This window comes from Rhincodon typus, chromosome 15 (genome assembly GCF_021869965.1).
Source record: "Rhincodon typus isolate 14 chromosome 15, sRhiTyp1.1, whole genome shotgun sequence".
Lineage (NCBI taxonomy): Eukaryota > Metazoa > Chordata > Chondrichthyes > Orectolobiformes > Rhincodontidae > Rhincodon > Rhincodon typus.
The window spans coordinates 53,076,575-53,099,792 of NC_063346.1; the positions used below are offsets into that span (position 1 = coordinate 53,076,575).

General features: G+C 39.7%; 2 protein-coding genes across 2 annotated transcripts in view; one reads left to right on the forward strand and one right to left on the reverse strand.

Annotated features, from left to right (window-relative positions):
* Nucleotides 1-3,060: 3,060 nt before the first annotated feature.
* gins3 (GINS complex subunit 3) lies at nucleotides 3,061-12,194 on the reverse strand. The gene is made up of 3 exons (XM_020518144.2): nucleotides 11,906-12,194; nucleotides 7,487-7,720; nucleotides 3,061-5,008 (listed from the first exon to the last, which is right to left on the reverse strand). Exons 1-3 carry the CDS (start codon nucleotides 12,074-12,076, stop codon nucleotides 4,778-4,780), a joined length of 636 nt encoding a protein of 211 aa, XP_020373733.1. The 5' UTR covers nucleotides 12,077-12,194; the 3' UTR covers nucleotides 3,061-4,777.
* Nucleotides 12,195-12,416: 222 nt separating this feature from the next.
* Nucleotides 12,417-23,218, forward strand: part of LOC109936697 (diacylglycerol O-acyltransferase 1-like) — a 173,330-nt gene continuing 162,528 nt past the window's right edge. The window contains exons 1-2 of the mRNA XM_048606009.1: nucleotides 12,417-12,733; nucleotides 15,821-15,908. Coding sequence (XP_048461966.1) covers nucleotides 12,585-12,733; nucleotides 15,821-15,908 — 237 coding nt within the window. The 5' untranslated portion in view covers nucleotides 12,417-12,584. The remainder of the gene's footprint in view (nucleotides 12,734-15,820; nucleotides 15,909-23,218) is intronic.

Below are 23,218 nucleotides of genomic sequence, written 5' to 3' on the forward strand. Positions count from 1 at the left end.
TTTTGCTGTGCTGTGCATTATTTGCTGTGCAAATTAAAACTGTTATGCCCTACTTAAGAGTTCTGCTAAACAAATAATCTGGCCCAATTTATCCCACTAATTAGACCCTTATGTCCAAAAAAAGTAAATCAAAATCAAGTGTAATGTTGAATAATGTTATCAAGGAATTTAAAAAGCACCTTCGTCAGAAAATGAAAATCACTGAAAAGTAACATTTGTCCTGCAGTCAAAGTGACATTTGCTTGGAAAAGGTATTAAAAGACCAAAATCAATTTCCTGCTACAAAAAGAAAGTCAGAACTAATTCATGAGAGAAGCAAATAATTCTGCATCCCAGGGAGAACGAACAGCCAAAGACAGTGTTTTTGTTAGGAGCCCTCAGGGACTCTGAACCTCAATCTAGAAAAGGAATTAGCTGAATATCACCCATTCCACAAAGAGAAAAAGCTGAGAGGAGGAGACAAAAAGCAATGCCAGAAATAAGAAAGAATAACTAAAAAAGGACAGAATTAAAAAGGTATTAGGCAAAATAACTTGATGAGGGTGAGAATGGAGATGGAGATGGAAATGCGAGACAAAGCAAAATACAGTGAGCAAAAAGAGGAAAGCAACACAGTAGCAGAAGCTCTGTGACCCAAAGAAACAGATTTGTGGTCAAAGAAGGCATCCATACTTTGAGTTTCCAGAAGGGTTTCCTTTGAAAACTTACCAGTCAAGAGGATCAAGATTTCTAGCTGCTTCAGCAGTGCCCTACTCTCAGTGGCTCAGCTTAGCCGTCAGAGCCGCTAACTGATATAGTAGTGTCGCAGGCCTCCTGCCATCCTCAAGTGGACAGAACAATCACGTGCAGTAAAGTGCTGAGCTTATCCTGGTGCTGACAAGTGTGGTCTCAGAACCTGCTTTTCATCTGAATGTCAGGGTCCAGACTGAGTTCAGCCCAGAGATCATGACAGAGGCAGAAACCAGGAAATATCATAGTAATTTTGCATGGTGTCCTTTTGTTTGCTTGACAGATGCTGGAATTGTTCTGCTTCCCAAAATTTATTCAGCTTCTGTCATTGAGCAGGAAGGAAAAATTTTTTTTCCAGCTCTGACAGCAGTTCTTATTTTGGAGGTCGGGGGAGGATGTAAGAAGGGTGGAGGTTACGAATCAGGGCCTAAAACCACAAGGAGCAACAACTCAGGGGACATGGTTATGGTAGGTGAAGGGAGAATGGACTACAAGAGGTCCCCAGACTGCAACATGAGTATTGCTGGCACAGGTGAAAGGGCAATGCTAGAGAGAGAAAAAAACTCAAACAGAAGGTGTAAAGTATCATGTGACTCGTGCCATAGCAACAGTACATTTTGTACTTGCAGCTAATGGATTATATAACATATGTGGTTATCCAAATTGAGCTCATATCGCTGGTTTTAAAACTGCTCAGTTAACTTTAACTAACATTTGCTCCACATTATAATGGCTTTCTAATCAAGCAAATTCTAGGTCACTGTCCCTGCTGATCTATCACAGCATGAAGTTAAAAGGCCTAAAGAAAAACTAATGCTTGTAAAGCATTGCTATATAGTAACATATAAACAATATGTGCTGCAATATCACTGTATTTCACATTAGTGACAAAGATAAACCCTTGAATCATTCAGTGATGACACAAAAGCTCTAACATAGTTACTGTCAATGTTTGGTATTTCAATTGATTTCCAATAATCTTCAAAGTTTACTTGCATTTTAATATTGCTCATTTTTGAAGAAATGAGCAGTCATGGGAATCAGTTGTTGGGGGAATAGGGTAGTTTCTTCATCTAAGAATTTGACTGGATGAATAAGGATTAACTTACCTTTTGAACTTTACTTCTCATTAAAATTAGGAATTTTAGACTGGAAAAGAAACAGCACTTCCCATTTGAGAGTGTTCTAGGTGTTCTGCTCCAGTTATACCTGCATAATGAGTTATGGCATGGATTGAAAAATACTTTTGGCTACTGCTCTAGATGAGGGAGATTGAGCTAATGTTGCTTTTCTGATATCCAACATTGCTACAGGACCCCAGGTATGCATTTAAGGAAAGGTCTGCAAAGCTCAAGCAGTTATCATAAGGCTACGTAAAGTTACATAGAACAGATGACACAAAATAGGTCATTCAACTCAACTAGTTCACGTCATTATTTCTCCTCCATTCGAGCCTCCTCCCATATTTTCTCATTTAAATCTATTATAACCATCTATGCCCTTCTCTCTCAAATACTTGCCCAGTTTCCACAGAAATGCATCCATAATAGTTGTATCAATCACTCCCTGTGGGAGCCATTCCCAAATTACCACCACTAAGTGAAGAACTTTTTTTTGCTGAATTTCCTATTAGATTTCTTAGTGACCATTTTACATTGATGGTCCCATAAGGTTAAATTTTCTGCATTTGCTCTATTAAAACCTTTCATAATTTGAAATTAGATCACCACCACAGCTGCCACCACCTTAAAGAGAAAAGTGATGAGAAAAGTTTATCAATACTTTCTGGTTACGTAAATCCAAAGAAATTCTTGTAAACCACCAAACTGTTTTGATTCTGCTAATTCTAGTCAAGTTGCAGGAAATACCAATTTGATTACAAGAATTGAATGCGGAGGATAGTTCTTTATGGTGCCTCAACAACAGGCCTTGATCCAATCTTTGAAGATCCTTTAAAACAGTACAAACATGCCTCCTCTCCATCATACCATAGTTGGTGTGGTTTCTCAGCAAGATTATAATTTGGAAGTGGTTTTCTGCCATCGTCCCATCGCTGTTAAAAAAATTAGCCAAGGTCAGCCAAATCTTCACAATCATTGCTACCCCAAAGAAGATTTTTATTTCCTTGCTTTAAGCCTACATTCCCACAGTAAAGAATATCTAAAGTAGTATTCTATCCCCGGAGTATTTTGCACGTGAAACCACAGATACACAAGATGCTAGTAAAAGTCAGGTGCAGAGTTGTGTAACAAAAGAACTGGTGTGGAAATATGAAGACATTTAAAAAAATTACTCTCATTCAAAGGCAAGACCTGAAAGGTGGTGGAAACACTCAATGATATAATTCAAAAAGAAGTGGATACACATTTGAGATGAAAAAATGTGCAAGATCATGGGGAAAGTGGACTGAAGTGGGATTAATTAATTTTAAAGGGCTGGCATAGATACAATGAACCCATTGGAGTTGAGATTGTGTTCTAAAATCAGTGTAAAGGTATAAATATATTTGAAAATCCAAGTGACAATCAATAAAAAAATTCACTTTTTTTTTAATAAAGGAAGACACAGAAATGGTTTATGCAAGTAGACTTAGTAAGCATTAAATAGATAACATGTTAAAAACTTAGTTTAAAAAAGTATATTGTCAGATGGCATGGTAACAACTCTCGGGTCCTCCAGCCAATAAATACAACATTAAAAGCTTGACATATTTAGACAGAGGTCCACAAAATCAGTTCAAATATAAATTTTTTTAAATACAGTTCAGGCTTGCTTCCTCAAGTCATCAGAAACACTGGATCTCATACCCACTTCAATCTGAAAGAAGTTAATATTGATCAAGTTAAGGTGCTTAGGTCATACAGTTTTCCTGTCCTTTTCTCGTGACACAAACCCAACGGTGCATTGTATCAGTCCGTGGAACTTGCCAGTTTAAAACAAAAAACTCTTTGCGGATGTAATGTTAATCTAGAATTTATATGTCAGTGACCTACATTGTTAACGTTAGCAGCACCTGACTCGACTGCATTGAGCCACACCTCTACTGCCCTCATTAGTAAAAGGACGTATACTACAATCTTCCAAAGCAAGGTATTTTAAATTGCCATGCACAAGTATTCTGCAGCTTGGATACTAGCTCCGGCATAAGCTATCAAAAGTCAAGGGACCAATGATGACAAAGGATATTTTTCGGTAAAGTACAGGGAAGCACAGCAATAACTAAATGCTTTCGCATAACAACAAAACTTCACTGGAGCTAATAGTGACACCATCCCCAAATGATGAATGATCAAACACAAATGAAACAAGTACTGGGGAACGTTAGTAAAATTCATACACCAGTGAACCTTGGAAATGAAATGTGATACTCAGAACCTAAGGATCTATCACCTTGTCATGTGGTTAGCAAAAATCAGAGAAACAAACGCACAATATGAAGTTTTGAAAACGAAATCTAAACAAAAAGTACAAGACATGAGGTTATCATGCATCATTCTACACAAGGAAAGCTTTTCATTCTTTCAGAAGGACAGACATATAATTTTAGAAAGAAAACGGAGAATTAAAAATAATCTTAAAAGCCTGGTCTTCAGCCAGTCTGTTTTGCTGGCCTGCTCAACAGATAGTTTATAACAGAATGGAATTGACAGTTGTAAGTGCTGCAGGGATCCCATACTGAATATCAGGAAGGTTCAAAGCAAAGACAGATGCAACTCTCAATGACAGAAACTGACTTAAATCCTGAAGATCCAAATGCTGAGTGCACAAAATGTTGGTCTGCAGAAAGCCTTTGCAAATAGCTTTGTTAATGTATATGGCATGCAGGATTCCAGCAGAATAAATCCAAATCCAAAAGAGAAATTCTGCTTCATAGTAACTGAGTTGCGGCACTAGTTTAATTTTGACTCAATATGATTGCACTGTTTTAATTACTCAGTTGTAATCGCCGCAGAATTAGTTTCAACTTAGAAAATACTCATTTATATATTGGTGAGGAATCTCTGATAGTAGCAATCTGCCTTAGCATTTCTCTGGCTAGAATTCCATTTCAGGCTTCCATATCTGCAAACTTTCGTTTGCCATAGCTCTGAACCAGGTTGGAGGTGGTGATCTGCTCGGCCTGCCCCTTCTCCCACTTCTGAAACTCATTCAACCCCTTTTGACCAGCCCGGAACAGTTCTCGCTCTAGCTCGTCCAGGTGAGCCACAAGTGATGATGTGTCCTCATTGTATGCATTCTGGGAGGAATCCATGATCCGGCGAAAGCGAGTGACAAATGTCTGTGCCAAGAATAAATTTAGTCAATAGTACAATACAGATATAGTATGTGTAAATAGCTACATATAGTGACCGCATAAATCCTGACTAGAATGAAAGTGATTGTGCAATATTCCCAATCAGGCATGTATTGAGACTACACTCAATAAATGCCTGCGATTACTTCTACCCTTTTGATTTGTATTATATAATTATCCTGCAATCAAATTCATTTTGCTGGATGAGTAATCCTATTATCATCAGAAGACTGTGCTGTGGCTTTGGTCACAAGATTTGCTTGCTATAATTCAGTGAGGCTCCAGTTAAAGAGACTGCTGCTAAATGGAATCAGTAAAATGACTTTAATAAAGATAGGGTTTTGCTCCAACACAACTAAGAAGTGATTATACCATTAAGTGATTGCCTTCCAACATGAATTATACACTCAATGCAATGCTAGAACTACAGACCATAGTACTCTTATAACTGATCGGTACAAGATCACACTATAAGTTGGCAATGCAATGACAGCAGGAACATCTAGTCCCAAAAAATAATATTTTGGGAGGTCACAAACAAACATGACTATTACTATGAGAAAAACATTTTACACATGCCTACTCCTTCCTTATCGTGGATTGCAAAGGAGCAGGGAAGTTGCAGAAAGACTTATACAAGGCAGCAAAGTCCTTACCTCTTTTACTAGTTTCAGAGCAATATAGACAGAGAGTTTAGGGACTACCTAGTGTCACTGCCTTTTGGAATAGTAGTCGCTGTGCATTTCTTCATGTCTTTTTTTTAAATAGTAATTGCAACTTTTAGGATACTGGATAATATGCAATATGAAGTCAGATGCTGACATTATCATGGCAGATACATGCACATTAAAGTGTGGCGTGTCAAATTGATATTGCTCACTATACGGAGTCAGAAGGCTGTGGTTCAAGATTCCTTCAGGACTTAAGCCTTTAATCTAGATGGACAACACAGCAGTTCTGAGGAAACGCTGCCATGTCAAATGTGCCATCAAGACGATATGTTAAACCATCTTCCTGTCTGTTCTAGCAACTCAGTTGTACCTTACTAGATTTCTGTGCTGCCTGAACAGCAATGTATTTTCTTAGTGGCTAGAATAACAGGTCGAACTGAATGACCAACAGCCCGGCCATTCATGGGTCAAAGTATCTCTTGAGGTCACAGAGAATAACTGACTGCTCTTCAAAATATTGAATTGCACATGAGCACAATGGGTCATTAACAGAAGAGTCCCAAGCCCTTTTCTGAAGGAGGGTCCTGACCCGAAACATCAACTTTCTTGCTCCTCTGATGCTGCATGGTCTGCTGCGTCCCTCCAGCTCCACATTGTGTTGTCTCTGACTCCTGCATCTGCAGTTCTTGCTATCTATGGTCATTAACAGCTGTGATAAAATGCTAGGAAGGCAACTTTTCTGTTTATTTCTTCCTTTAATACAGGAAATGATTAAGAATTCATGCAAAGAGAGATCACAGCCCATATCTGAATCCTTACAAAGTTACATCAATAGAATATCAATCTTATTCAAAACACTTCAGTCCAAATAAACTTTACAGCAAGTGCTGATAAAACTCAGCAAGATAGTAATAAAACACAGAATTACCACTTCAAGTTGATAACCTTTGTCAGAACTGGCAAAGATTTGAAATGAAATAGTTTTAAACAGGCAGGGAAATGTGAGTGGGGATGATTACAAACAAAAAGGGAAGATCTATGATCAGGTGGAAAGCAGGATAGAATCAAAGACAAAAGAGATGATGGTGGCAGCAAAAGGGTATTAATGAAACAAGTGATTACTGTTCCCATTTTTCAGGACACCAAATGGGCTGGTAATACTTCTGTTATTGCAATTTCCATTTTATCCATATTCATCTTTTGTTTCTTTACCATTGTCATTCCTTCCTTCCTTGTATACTCATTGTTTTTGACAGCAGCTGCCATGCAGCACTCATGAAATCTTCTTTGGCAGCAGCTAAAAAGGCATGACCTCTACCAGGGAGGCTGATCATTGACTTTCCTGCTGTTCTGATGCTGTCTGACCTGCTATCCTTTTCCAGCCTCACACCTGTAGAGACTGATTAAAGTCACCTGATGCATGCTCAAGTTCCCCGAACCAACCATCATCGCAACTTGGAATTATACTTAGAAATTCTTTCACTGTCACCAGATCAATATTTAAACCATCATCTTCCCAAGAGCATTTAGAGATGGGCAATAAATGGTGGCCTTGTCGGTGATGCACACATTGTACGAATGCATTAAAAGCTCAAAGCTTTTGCTAATTCTAAAGGAAGGTCATCAACCTGAAAAAATTCATTTTCCCCAAAAGATGCTACCTTGTCTGCTGAGTATTTCCAGCAATTTGCATTTTCAGTTCAGAGTTCCTATATCAGCAATATTTTGTTTTTACTGAAATAGCTGTCAATGAAAAATAGGGCCCTTGAATGCAGTAGAATAGGATATTCACCTGTAGGATGGTCTGAGCAATTTCGGTGTTCTCTGGATTAGTAAAATGTAACAGCTGTGTTCCAAAACCATAATAATACGGCCCCAATTTGTGCAGGTCCACGACCTTTGCATCAGCACTGAAAATTGTCCGCCAGCCACCTTGATACACTTTTGGTGTATCAGCAGAGATAATGCGACGTTTAGGGTCACACAGCCCTTTGGCCATCCAAAGAGGCAGTTCCATCTTTGTACCCTATTTGGAACAAAAAAAATTAAGTAAGAATTTCAGCTCACAATAAACCACAAAAGCTACTCAAAAGAAATGAAGCAGCTGGCAATTCCTGGCAAGGTAGAAGTCTTTATTTCTCATCGTTTGTTAAAGCCAAACAAAAAACAGAAAATAAAAACTTGCACCGACATAGTACTTTTCATAACCACAGGATGTCACTCAGTGCTTTAGAAGCAATTACTTTTGAGTTGCAGTCACTGCCAGATGTAGAAAATGCAAAAACTAATTTACACAGAACAACAAAATAATAACTTGATTATAAGCAGATAATCTGTTTCTGGTGATACCACTCAAAGCATAAATATTGGCCAAGACTTCGGGGATAATCCAACGCTCTTCCTCCATTAAATATCTCATAGAAACAACAGTATCTCAACAGCAAATCATTCCCACCTTTGACTAGAGCGTCAGTCTTGATTTTTGTGCTCAAGCTCTGAAATAAGGCAAACTCAATATCTTGGGATGCAAAGACAAGGGCGCTACCAACCAAATCACTGTTGGCACAGATTTACAGAACACCTTTCACACTTTTTAAGATCATCCCAAAGCACTTCATAGCCTATGAAAAAATTTACAAATAAAGCCATTCATAATGAATATCGGCATATACAGCAACTCAGTTTGTCCAGTCAGAATTGTGATAACTGACCCCTTAAGCCATTTTGGTACCTTTGGATTCAGAGATTCTGATAGCAAAACAAAAAAAAACAAAAAAAAACTATTATATCAGACAGAAATGAATGCAGATCTCCAATTCACATGACCGTAGCGCTCAAACTACTAAAAGATCTAATTTAGCGGTGGATGAAGAGACTGCGAATTATAAAAAAAGTAAAATAACAAGGCCTCCCACATTCCTCTGGAGGTGAGTGCAAATATCACAAAAGGATTTGTAAAAAAGGACAAACGTGATCACACCTTCGCGGCAATGCTCTTATCTCAGTCAGTAGGTCTAAGAGAATGCCATTTGGGTGCGAGATGAGGAATTTTGTTTTACTTACAGCATTGTGAACTTTTGGAATTTTCTACCAGAGGGCTGTGGAAGCTTAGTCTTTTGAGTCTGTTTAAGGCAGAGATTGCTAGATCACCGATTGTCAGTGGCACTCAGCGTTATGGGGATCAGGTGGGTAAAAGGGTATTGAAGTGTTTGATCAGCCATGATTGAATTGAATGGCAGGGCAGACTCGATGGGCTGAACTTACTATGTCTGTTCCTATGTTCTAAAGATTTGAGTGCACAACTTTAACTGGTGCTGTATTACAGATACAAGCTTCTAGGTGAGATGTTAAAGCAAGACCTTGACCATCTGTTCAGAAGGACGCAAAAGTTCCGAAGGATGCAACCGTGAAGGTCAATTTGCACATGTAACCACATGTACAAAGTCATTAATTGACAGTGATGCACTTTATGATATCCAGAGGACATGAAAGGTATGACAAAAATACATTGTTTCTTTGAATGGAAGTCAATCAGACAAGACTGACGACAGCAAGATGCAGATGTCAGATTTTTTTTATTAACTGGAAGTGAATGGTAATATGACTTACAGTTTAGGACACATGAAACAGCATGCAGGTGGCTCAGATCTTAAGTTCTCACAAACCTCATTAGTAAATAACGTTTCAGGTGGAAGATAATGATAAAATTAACAACTTGGGAGTTTAAAAATTGCCTTGAACATAGCGAAGCATCCAAAAATGCATCACAGGAGCATTATTAAACAAAATTTGAGACAGGGTGGTGGGGGGTGAATTTGAGCAGATGACCTAGAACTTGGTCAAAAGAGACAGAATTTCAGAGTGGCTTAAAAGAGGAAACTGTAGTAGTGAGCTGGAGTGGTTGAGGGAGAGAACATGAGATCTTAGGGCCTTTGCAGCTTAAGGCAGAGCTACCAAAGTTAGAATGATTAAAAATCAGAACTGCACAAGAAGCTAGAATGGAGGAATGCAGGTGCCTCAGATTTTTAGAGGTAGAGAATTTAAAGATAGGGCTGAGGTCACATTAGGTTCTTACAAACAACTGAGTACATAGACTTCGCCAATACTGAAATTTATTTAGCATGTCATATGTATTGAATAACATTGGCATCAAGATTTCTGTAATAATTGTTTATCATTTTGTCACGCATTTTTATACTTGCCACTTACCTTACTATCATGCAGTAGTGCAGATTTGACCCCAAATGTCAATATGGCACTAATAGGTATCAAAGTTTAGCAAAAAAAGCACTGCACACATAACTTTTGCAAGGAATCCACAGAATGCTCAAGTTATTTACACTTTTTAAACAGAAAGAGACAAATCTGGATTACTATAAAACAGCTTCTGACATGAAAATTCATTTCTAAAAGTGAGGAGTTTCATTCCTTCAGATTTTAATTGCTGTTGATGACATTTCTAAAAATCCTTATTGTATTGCTCTCTCATTATCCCATGTTCCTTTCGTTCTGAACTGTATTCATTACATGTGGCATGCTTTGCACTGAAAAAGAATTAAACTTATAATGAGCCATGAAACAGTTAGAGTCAGAAGGTTGCAGCAATCAAGTCCCACTCCAGGGTTTAAGCACAAAGATAAAGGCGAACACTCCAGAACAGTACTATCAGAGGAGAGACCTTGTTAGCCCTCTCAGGTGGACGCAAAAGCTTCCTTGGCACTATTTCAAACAGCAGGGAAATTATGAAACAATAATAGAGATTGTTGGAGAAACTCAGCAAGTCTGGCAGCATGCAAAGAGAGAAAATAGAGTTGATTTTTCAAGTCCATTGATCCTTCTTCTGAAGGAGCGTCACTGGACTTGAAATGTTATTTCGGCTTTCTCTCCACAGATGCTATCATGTATGCTGAGTTTCTCCAGTAATTTGACATCATTTCATATTTCCAGCATCCACAATTCTTTGCTTTATTATGGCAGAGAAATTATCCCTGCTGTCATGGCAAACATTCATCCCATTACCAACAACAAAAAAAAACAGTTCATCTAATTATCACATTTTTTTTGTGGGAGCTTGCTGTGCACTAATTGCCTGTCACGTTTCTTACATAGTGACCAACTTCAATAGCTGCTAAACACTTTCATATGGCCACAGATTATTAAATATACCATATCAATGCAAGTTTTTTTTTGGCAATTTCATTTTCTGAACAGGAGTTTGCGTCGAATTCTATGTCAGACTTGGCTGGTTTATACTCCACACCGTCAGATATCTTTAATCTGTTTAAGAGACAGAAACCCTGTAGAGGGCACCATGTAATTTTAGATTTTCAATTACCACAGGTTCCATAGTAAAAGCCAATGAAAAATGTGTGGGCAACTGTAAATACAAACAAGACTTGCCAACGCTCGCGAATTTATCTTGAAAAAATGCAGTTTGAAAGCAAATTAAGCCTCATTTGCAAGTGAATCCTCGTTGTTTTTTCTTTACCCGGATTCCAAATTAGTCTGTTTTTGGGTATGCACAGCAACATTACACTAGACTAAGTGGGGTCACAGAGAGGAAATCTGCCACAATTCATTCTTCTGCCTCCAAATGCTGCTCATCCCTTCGTTCTTTACAAAGTTCAAATCTGTCCAATATTTGGTTTATGCCCAAATTTTTCCCAGCACAGTTTACAGGATATGTGACAATGTATCTGACAGACACTGATCTTCAGCTTTCATTCTCAATCTCTCAATGCCTCCCCTTTCCCAGCCTGATTAGAGTACGGCATTGTCGGCGGTACTCTGGTCTCATGTCCCACGTACTAATGGATTGAACAAGATAAGTTCAGTGGTTCTGGACTGATGGAGCTCTGATCAGCCAGGAATTGAAAACCCCCATCACGAAACGTACAGATCAATCGTCAATCTACATTGACTTGCCTTTAGGCAGAAAGGATTTCTTTTTTTTTAATATTTGTCAAACGTCTTGACTGTAAACATTTTAACTCCTGGATTATACAAAATCAGGGACAGAGGCCACTGACTCGGGTACATCAAAGCCGTTTCTGTTCCATACTTGTGGTGCTGCAATTAAAACGTTTCTGTCAAATCGCCACTATCCTTCAGTTTTGTAGACAAATCTACTGAAAGTGCTCAGAAACACTGAAGCGATCCCTTCTCCTTGCCGCTCAGCACGCGCCTGACAGCGGTTACCCTACTCCCTTACCTCGGGGATGAGATCGGCCTCGCTGCTCTTGTCTAGAAAGCCCAGGCGCGGCAGCAACATCACAGTCCGACATGGAATCTTCTCCTGGGTCATCAGGATGTCATCCAGGCTGAAGAAGTTTTCCTCCAAGCCCCCCGGAGGCACCGGCAAGTACGAATCGGCGCGCGGCATTAAGGAGGCCGCTAAACTAGTTCGTTACATAGGAGGAGGGGCGATAGGCTCGTGCCGCCGGAAATGGGCCTCCAGTTCAAATCTCCCGCCCAGCCCGCTCAGCAGAAGCGACCGAACGCAGAGACCTCGCACAACTACGTAACGGGTGGGCGTTAATCGATTTGCCCAGCCTTATTGAAATAGTAATCTTTTATTACGCGTACTGGCGAAAGGCGTGATAAACTCACAGCGTCCGCAAAACCACATCTCGGTGACCGTTATTTAATGTACCGTCACCATCTTTAACACAGATACATATATACCTCTGATGAAACGGAGAAGCAGGGATTGTGGCGATGGCGTCGAACCCACGTGCCTTCCAGTTCTAGCGCGCGGCAGGTGGTCGGTTAGATTTTGAAGAGTTCGGGGACAAAAGGCGCGCGCGGAAGGTTGAGGTGGCACTTGGCGGTAGGAGGGAGGTGAGCACAGAGGACGGGCCGGGTGAGGGTCGGAGCTGAAAGACACAAGAATGGCGAGCCACTCGGAGGTTCGTGACACCTCACCAAAGTTGAGGAGGAAGAGTACTCCTCGATTTTCTAACATACATATTAAGTCGCGAACCATCGAGAGGTCCAAGTTTTACGAGGACCTGGTGGAGGAGATGCGCCGGAAAATGTGGTGAGTGTTCGAGAACAAGGTGATTCATAGTCGTCGCGTCCGTTCAGCCCAGTTGGAGAATCCATGAGATAGTTACAGCAGAAGGAGGCTTTTCGATCTGTGGCCTCAGCAAGCGTACTTCACCAAGTTCCACAATCTCGCCCTTCCCTATAACCTTGCATGTTTTTTTTGTTCCATTATAATTATCCAGTTCTCTTTTGAGGCTTTCGATAGAATCTGACCTCCACAATATTGCCATGTTATGTATTCCAGATCCCTACCGTTTCCCTACATTCAAACATTTTCACGTCACCCTTTCCACTTCTGCCAATCGCATTAAATTGGTTTTCGCTGATTCTCTATTCTCGTGTCAGTGAGAACAGTTTCATTTTATTAACCTGTCCAGATCGTTCATGATTTTGACCACTTGTCTTAAACGCCTCCTAATCTTCACTGAAGAGGACAAAATCCACAGGGCTGAAGTTCCTCATGGCCGTAATCATTTTTGTGAATCCCTTCTGCACCCACTCCTGATGCTTTTGCATCCTTCTTAAAGTATGGATGTTAGATTTGGACAGAATGACAACCAATGTTTTATAAAGGTTTCTCATAACTTCCTTGCTTTTTGTACTCCATACCTTTTTGTTTAGGAATCCAGGACACTGTTGTATTAACTGGCTGCACAACTGTCCTTGCCATCTTCGGTGATGCACAGATACCTATTTCTGGATCTCTATATGCTACACCTTTTAGAATTGTATTTTTTTTACATTGCCTCTCCTTGTTCTTCCTACCAAAATATATTTAACACTTCTCTGCAATAAATTAAATCTTCCATTTGTCCATTGTGCTGCCTGCCCTCTTGAAGTCTATTCTATTGAAGTTCTCCTCACACTTCACAATAACTCCATGTTTTATGTTATTTTTAAATTGTACACCATTCGCACGATCAGGATCTGAAATACTTAAAGAGGTGGTGGAAGGTGATTTTTAAAGGGCCCTGGACAAGAACTTGAGAATGTGAAGTTTACAGGGTAATGGAAAAAAAGGACTGATGTGAGACTAAGCATAGCAAAGATCCAGCATATGGAAAATGGTCCCCTGTGCTGTATGTTTCCTGAATAGTGGCTCAGTGGTTAGCACTGCTGCCCCTTAGCACCAGGGACCTGGGTTCGATTCCACCCTTGGGCTTCTCCCTGTGTCTGTGTGGGTTTCGGCGGGTGCCCCAGTTTCCTACCACAGTCCAAAGATGTGCAGATCAGGTGGATTTGCCATGTACATTGCCCATAGTGTCTTTGGTGTGTGTAGATAGGGTGGATTAGCCATGGGAAATGCAGGGTTACAGGAAAAGTGTGGAGAATGGGTCTGGGTGGAACGCTCTTCAGAGGGTCGGTGTGGACTTTTTGGACCGAATGGTCTGTTTCCACACTCTAGGGATTCTATGATCTCGCTATTACTATACAACTGCTCAGTTATAGCAACTGCAGCAAAAATCACAAGTAAAGTATTTAGTAGTTTGTTTTTCTGCAGTCTTTTACCAACATTTGTAGGGTTATTTCCCAGTGTTATTCAAATGAAAATATTATTTTTCCATATTATTCCTGATACATATGCTCAGGAGCTTTTAAAAAGTGTTACTGCACTGTCCAACTGTGGCATGCCCCATTAATGATAAACTAATACAGGTTTAGTGTCTACAATGTCTATAAATGGTGAAGATTTCCAAACCTTTTGATCATCATCAACAACAAAAAAACTAAAACTTGCATTTATATTCCTGTTATAGAAAAAAAACTCTGACCTGAGCTCTTAATGCCTCATTGAATCTAGTAGTTGAGAGGAGTTGTTTTTAACCCCAGTACAATAACCAGCAAATTAAAATCCTTGTGTTCCCTGTCTAACAACTGCAAATCAAACAAGGAATTGTTGCAGTGCAGGAGGAGGCCTTTGGGCCCATTATGTCTGCACGAGTTGTCCAAATGAGAAATTCACCTCGTGCCATGAGGCCACCATCTTTCCATTTAGACCAATCATCAATCTACATTGGCTTGCCTTTGGGAAGAAACGTTGGGAAGTACATTCATTCTTTTCTGATGATGGTAGAGTTCCCTTTTGAATATCATGATTTAACATGCCTAAATCTTAACAGCTTGCTGTGGAAAAGTTATTTCTCGTGTCTTTTTTGCTTCTTTCACCATCTACTTTATATCTGTTCCATTATTCTTGATCTGACCACAAATAGGAACATTTCAAATCTTCTGTTAGCCATATCTAAGAAAAACAGTTCCAACTTCTCCAGTCTGTCTTTATAATTAAAGTTCTTCATCTCTGGAACCATTCTCGTGAATCTTTCCAGCATTGTGTCCAATGGCTACGTATCTTGCCTAATTTGGAACAAAATTTGTAGTCACATGGACAAATGCATGTTAATGACGGGAAACACGCATGGAGGGAAAAGGATAACTTCTTTAAGGTGGGCATCCTTAGAAGAGGCTTCGCAGTGGGGCTATAACTCCCTCAGAGATAATAAGAACTGCAGATGCTGGAGTCAGAAATAACATTGTGGAGCTGGAGGAATACAGTAGGCCAGGCAGCATCAGAGGAACAGGAAAGCTGATGTTTCGGTTTGGGACCCTTGTGCAGAAATGCAAAAATTGTTTTTATCTAACTTGTTCATTATGTGGACTTCCAAAAGGTTTTGCTACAGTGCTGTATACTGCAAATAAATTTATAGCTGTGTAATAAAGGGACAGTAGCAACATGGATTTGAAGTTTGCTGAGGGAGTGATTAATGGTTTTTGGTTTGGTGGAATGTTTGTAGTGGTGTACCCCAAGTGCCAAAATAGAGTTAGCTTTCAACTCAGTCTACTGTTCCCTGTTCTGAAATTCCATACTGTAGGGCTGAAAAGTAATAAGCTGCCTGTTTTGCCCCTATGTGTAATGCTGTACATGATGTTTATGCTGAAGGAAATGTGGTGATGTATATGTGGAATTTACTGATCATCACAATTGACTACCAGGGAAAGATAGCATATGTAATGCATTAAGATACTGCTATTCATGCCATTTTCTGTTAGAATGATTTCTGAACTTTTTGTTTTCTTCCAGTTGCCATAAAGTTCGAGAATCATTACTTAGCTCTTCCAGTGGATTTCTCAACTATCGTGGGATTTTGAATTGGGCTGTAGTTGTGTTGGTAGGTGTAATTCTCCTATCTGAGAAAGAACAGCGGTCTGTTTAAGTGCTGTATGACTGTATAACTCTATAATATAGGTTTGTAATATTTTCCAATTAATATTCTCTTAACAGTCGTCAGAGTCACATGGGCTATATCCAGCTGGTTTATGCTTTTTAGTGTGTTTCTGCACTTTCTGATCTTTCTTTTGTGTGGTGATAATTTTGATGTAATATAAGCTTATAAAAAATAACATATAAATTGATTTTAATGGTTTACATAAACTACTGAGTTTTTTCTAGCATGACATCTTAGAAACTTCATGTGGCCATACCACTTGCTGTCTGAGGAACACTGGTTTGTGTGTAATACCACACAGTACCTGAAGCATGAAACATTGGCCAATGATGGAAAATTACTGAACATTGAATCAATATATTTTTCTGCAAATTATGTAGAATTTGTGCAATACATAATATATAGGTATAAATAGAAATTCAATCTCAACATTTTATCCTATAAAGTTTTTATTGATATGACTGAGTACAGGATTCTTAGATTTATACACAGAGGCATAGACAATAACAACAGTGAATTTGTTGTCGTTCATTATGCCTCAGCTAGAGCATTCTGACCAACTCTGGATTCCTTATTTTGTGGAAAGATGTCAAGACCTTGGAAAGGATGAAAAGAAGATTTACAGGATGATGCTGAGGATATGAATCTTCACTTATCTGTCGACAGAACACTTCAGGACCTTTTTATTCACTCATGACATGAGCATTGCTGATTGGCTAGCATGAATTTCCCATCTCTAGCTGCCCTTGAACTGAGTGGCTTGCTAGGCCATTTCAGAGGGCAGTTGAAAGTCAAACCTATTGCTGTGGCCTGGAGCCACATGTAGGCCAGACCATGTGAGGATGGCAGGTTTCCTTCCTTGAAGGGCATTAGTGAGCCTGATGGTATTTTCCCGACAATTTGCAATAGTTTCACACTTATCAGTAGACTCTTAATTCCAGACTTTTTTTTTTAGTGAATTTAAATGCCATCATCTAAAACTTAACTGCACTTTCTTTTGTCAATGTGATGCACTGCTGACTTGGAGATATCGTACCGTGGAGTGCCACAGAGAGCAGATATTTTTTCGATTATCTCATTTGGCACCATTTTAACTGCGACAGCCAAATAATTAAAGTGCTGGATATTTTTGCCACTACTTGCATATGAATTTAAGAAAAATGTGGACAGATTTCACTTTTGCCTCTGGTTTATTAAATCCATGTTCTACATCCTGGAAAAAAGGTCATTTTGTGGATTGAAATGCCGTTTTGAGGCACTGAAGTAGAAAATTTGGCTGAAATTCAATAAGATTTGTAATACTTTACCGCTGAGCATCATTTTCTCATTGGCCTTTTGGGATAGCCAAGCTAGTCTCTTTCAGTGAAACATATTTGCAAAGGTGTACAGGAGTAGTCATTCAATAGTATCATTCTCTGCAATCTGAACACCAATATTTTAGATGTTGAAAGATTGTAAAAAGATTTTGTACTTCTGTTGTTCCTTTCAAAGTAAATAATCTTGTATTTCTTCACACTATACCCCGCCCTGTTCCATTGCTACCCACTGACTTAACCCATTTATATCTCTTTTCGGAATCCTTGGGAGCTGAGATTTCAAGTTCTGCCAGGGATGTAATAGAGACTGACCGGGCCTGAAAAATATCAACACTGGGCCAGTATACAGGCTTCCCAGTATTGGTCTCATCTTTAGGGGAGGGCAGGACAGTGAACCTGCCAGAATCCCCATTTGCTTGGAAAGCTTATTAAGAGCATGTTAAAGTGGACTTTATATTTAATGGGGCGCAAGGACTACACTCAAAACTGGGAAAGAAAATGTTAAGGGAGGTGGGTGGAGAGAATGGATTCAGTCACGGCTGCCCCAGGGAATTACTGTCGTTAACATTTTCAAAAGTACAGAAGGATACTCATTTAGTTACAAATGCATGCCATTACGCCTACACAGATAGGTGGAGATCAGGCAGCAAGCACATCAATGCAGTGCAGGGAGACTATCATCATCTAGCATCGCAGTTGCAGAAAAACAGGCAAGGCTGCCAAGGATAGTTGGGCAGTCAGCTGACCACATGGAAAACTGCACCTGGCATTGGAGGCACAACCTTCAGCCGAGCAACATTCTCAGGTATCAAGAGGGTAGAATATAGGGACAAGAAGGTGCGGGAAGGATGCTGGAGATATATCTTTTACACAGTTCCTTGTTTTGATGTAGACAACTGTCTGGAAATAATCAATACATAATGCTGCAGGCGATTGTGTCTCCAAGGCATCCGCATCTTCATTACTGAAGATCTTGCACCTTGTAGCAGTGGTTGTCTTTTCTGTCCGTAGCCATTAAAGTCATTATGACCTTGAACTTCTTCAATTTTGGCTCCTTCCATGTATTTGCTGTGGTCTTTAGAAGCATCAGCAGTACGTCATGAGTGTCACTGATGCCCTGTATGCCAGAACTATATGATACATTCATTTTATGACAAACCAAGCCCTCTGGGATAGAGGCCATTGAGTTTTCCCATCAGTACTGAATTACCCCAGGTGCGGGGCATTGTTGATTGCACTCATACAGCCTTCTAGACTCCCTGTAGTCGTCAATCAATTTCATCAAAGTGAAAGGCTTTCCGCCTCTTACAGATTAATATGCAATCACTGAGGAGAGAGATCATTTTTTACTCGTGTACTTATTCTAATATTCAGTGACATAGAATCTGTTAGGGTGGAATAACAAGGGAAAGAAGACACTAGTAGGAATACTGTAGTCTGTTGAGCCTCTCATAGTAGCTTCCCTATAGGACAAGGAATAAATCAGATAATGAGGGCATGTAAAAAGGCATGTAAAAATTTTTCTGATGAAGGGTCTAGGCCTGAAACGTCAGCCTTCCTGCTCCTATGATGCTGCTTGGCCTGCTGTGTTCATCCAGCTCTACACCTTGTTATCTCATGTAAAAAGGCAGTACAGTCGGTTCTGCTATAATGCAATAATTTCATTTCTGTGCAGCATTGTATTGTAGAAAATTGTGCTATAGAAATATAGGGCCTATGGGAAAAGCAGGATTGGGACAGACCACCAAAAAATATCACTCAATATCGCTCAAAAATCACTCAAATACCTAACTCAAAGGATAGCATAGTTTGATTCATATCTAATAATGAAATAAAAGTAAATTTAACACCTTACCTTCAAAAAATGTCAAGATGGCTTGATGGAGGAGGAGGTTTTGAGGTTGCTCTGTTGTTAATGCAGGGGCTGAGGGTTGTCGGTATCATTATCGCCATTGTCACTTTCAGCTGCGGTTGTGGTTGCAGGGTTCGGGCGAAAAATAGTTAATCCAGAAGTGGATGGCTGTGGTTCATTGTCCTCTGACTGTTTCTTGGGGGTTGGCTTAAAGAAAATATCCAGTTTTGCTACTTTGCCCTTTTTCTTCTTTCATGAAAAAGTTGTTTATAGGGTGCCAAATAAGATATTCCACGAACTGCTACCCTGCTGTGTTCTGCATTGTAATCGTTGCCCTCAAAGAGCTGCAACTGCCTGTCTGTTTCCCTCAGGAAAGCAGACAAAACAGAAGTGGAAAGCTCTCATGGCGCTGCATCCTGGACTACTTCATCTTCATCTCCAGCTTCCACTTCCCTCGCAGCGACAAATTGTTGTAGATCAGCTGTAGAGAGGTCTTCATAGTGGGACTCAAGCAGCGGTTCAACATCCTCACTCTTCACTTCTTCAAATCACAGCGCTTCACGACAAAGTTTGCGAAATGATTACGTGATGCCAGTGTGTACTCCTCTGCACACTATGGAATCGCGTTATAGCCAACACAAGTTCACATTTTAGAAATAGCATTCCCTATTTGTCAGTCGCGTTCTAGCCAATTTGTGTTACCAGAACATGTTATAGCAGAACCGACTGTACATTAATTATGGGTGCTATTTTAATATTCATGTGGATTGGGCGAATCAAGTTGGCAAAAGTAGCTATCAGGAGTCAGGCTATTTTGAATCTATCAATATGTAATGCAGCAGGTTTCGTAAATTATCCAAAATATAAAAAAAATCCTTCGGGACTAGTGACCGTAACATGATAAATTTTACCACTTAGTTTGAGAGTGAGACGCTTGAGTTGGAAATGAGTGTGCTCATCTTAAATAGGATTAATTACGTAGGGATGAGGGCAGAGCTGGCTGGAGTGGATTGGGAAAGGAATTTAGAAAAAAAGACAACAGATGAAGAACCATGGCAGATATTTGAGAAAATTGTTCATGACTCACAGCAAGAAAACCACTTGGTAAAGAAGGAAGATTCTAGGAAGGGGACAAACTGACTATAGTTAACCAGAGAAATTAAGGAAAGTATCAAGCAAAAGAAAAAAAATACAATGTGGCAAAGGTTAGTGGAAAATCAGAGGATTGGGAAATTTTCAAAACCAACAAAAGGTGACCAAAAAAAAAGGATGCAGAAAATAAACTCTATTCTATTACTTGCTAGTTTGCCCTCCGGAAGAGCTCCCTTTAAGTTTATTAAAAGGAAGAGTAAGGTCAACGTGAACATAGGCCACTCAAAGAAAGAGCCGGAGAAATAATAACGGGGAATGAGGAAACAATGGAGTAGTTGAATAAATTCCTTGCATAATCTTCTCAGCAGAGGACACTTATCATTCCTTATTTTTGGAGAGCTATTAAGGGGCTAAGGTGTGGGAGAAAAATGGACACAGTAATTGACGTTAGTGAAAAGGGACCATACAAATTAATGGGGTCACAGGCCAATAAGTTCCTTGGTCCTGAAGTGTTGCATTGTAGGATTTTAAAGGAGGTAGCTACAGAGCTACTGGATGCACTATTAGTAATTTTCTAAAAATCCTTGGATGCTGGAAAAGTCTTAGAGGGTTGCCAAACTGTCAGTGTAATACCCTTATACAAAAAGCAGGTAACTACAGACTAATTAGCTTAACATCTGTCATTGAGAAATTGTAATAGTAGAGCATTTAGAAATACAAATGTAATGAAACGGACTTGGCATGGCTTCATCAAGGGGAATCCTGCCTTTTACACCTCACTGGGGTATTTATCCAAGGACCAGTCTCTCACCTTTCACAGCTGTTAACAAGCAGAAGGTTTTGGTCATCAATCAGGTCATAAATCTACAGACCAATCATCTACACGTACGAACCAAAGCTCTATCTGTGCACAACCCCTTAGTTCCAGTCTGTCTGCTCACACACCTTAATCATTGCTTGAACAAGCAGCTGTGTAAATGATGCTTACTAGAAATGTCAGGTTACTTGTTTTCAAAATGTACAGCAATCTTCCAGAAGCCCTTGGTTTTTAAAACTATTCTTTTCTCATTTCAGTCTGAAAGTAGATATGCAGGAAAAATAAAAAGACACAGCCTTTACGTGCCTGACAAATTTACTACAGTTCTTTTGAGAAGGTGACAAGCAGGATAGATAAAGGGAAGCTAGTAGATATAATATGTTTGATATCCAAAAGATGTTTGTTAATTTACCACACATAAGGCTACTTAATTAGATATGAGCCCATGCTTTTGGTGATTAACATATTAGCATTAATAGAAGCTTAGCTAACTAATAGAGCAATAAAAGGTCATTTTCAGGATGGCGACCTGCAACTGGTCGAGTGCCACAGCACCAGTGCAGGGGACAAAATTATTCACAATACATATTAATGATTTGGACCAGGAAAATAAATGTACTATCACCAAGATTGCAGATGACACATAAGTAGGTTGGAAAGTAAATAGTATGACCCCAAAAGTCTGAGGAATATAAACTGGTTAAGTGAGTGGGCTAAATATTGGCAGATGGATATAATGTGGGAAATGTGAGATTATGAAATGGAGGATAGAGGAGCTGAATATCATTTAAACAGAAAAACTGCAGAAAGCTCCAGCGCAGAAGGATCTGGGGGTCCTCGTTCTTAAATCACAAAACTATATACAGGCTCAGTCACAGAGTTGTACAGCACAGAAACAGACCCATCAGTTCAACTCATCCATGCTGACCAGATACCCTAAATTATTCTAGTCCCATTTGGCAAATATCTCTCTCTCTCAACCCTTCCCATTCTTGTACCCAACCAGATGCCTTTTAAATGTTGTAATTGTACCAGCCTCCACCACTTTCTCTGGGAACTCATTCTATATACGCACCACCCTCTGCTGCTTAGGTCCCTTTTATATCTTTACCCTCTCATCTTAAGCCTATGACCTCTAGCTTTGGACTCCCCTACACTGGGGAAAAGACCTTGGTTATTCACCTTACCCATACCCCTCATGATTTTATAAACTTCCATAAGGTCACCCCTCACCCTCTGACGCTCCAGGGAAAATAGCCCCAGCCTATTCAGCTTCTCCCTATAGCTCAAACTCTTCAAACCCAGCAACATCTTGTAAATCTTTTCCGCACTCTTTCAAGGTTAAAGACATCTTTCTTATAGCAGGGAGACCAGAATTGAATGCAGTATTCCCAAAGTGGCCTAAGCAATGTCCTGTACAGCTGCAACATGACCTCCCAACTCCTGTACTCAATGCACTGACCAATAAAGACAAGCATACCAAACGCCACCTTCATTAACCTATCTACCTGTGACTCCCCTTTCAAGGAAATATGAACCTGCACCCCAAGCCTCTTTGTTCGGCAACACTCCCCAGGACTCTGTAATTAAGTGTACAAGTCCTGCCCTGATTTGCCCTACCAAAATGCAGCACCTCACATTTATCTAAATTAAATTCCATCTGCCGCTCCTGAGCCCATCTGATTAAGATCCCATTGTACTACGAGATAACCTTCTTCATGTACACTGCACCACTGATCTTGGTGTCATCTGCAAATTTACTAATCATTCCTCCTATATTCTCATTCCAAATCATTTATATTAATAGAAAAAGAGTGAATAATAGAGAAGGCAAATGGATTGTTAACTTTTAATTCAAAGGAATAGAGTATAAAAATGAGGAAGTCTTGCTAAAAATCTATATAAGGGACTGGTCAGACCTTATAGGAACAAATTACTGCAGATGCTGGAATCTGAACTGAAAACAAAAAAAATTGCTGGAGATCAGTGGGTAAGGCAGCATCTATGGAGAGAAAGCAAGCTCATGTTTTGAGCCTAGGTTACTTTTCAGAGCTAAAGTGAAGTTTGGAGTAGGCAACATTTATGCAGTGACAACAAGGTGCAGGGCTGGATGAACACAGCAGGCCAAGCAGCATCATAGGAGCAGAAAGGCTGACGTTTCGGGCCTAGACCATTC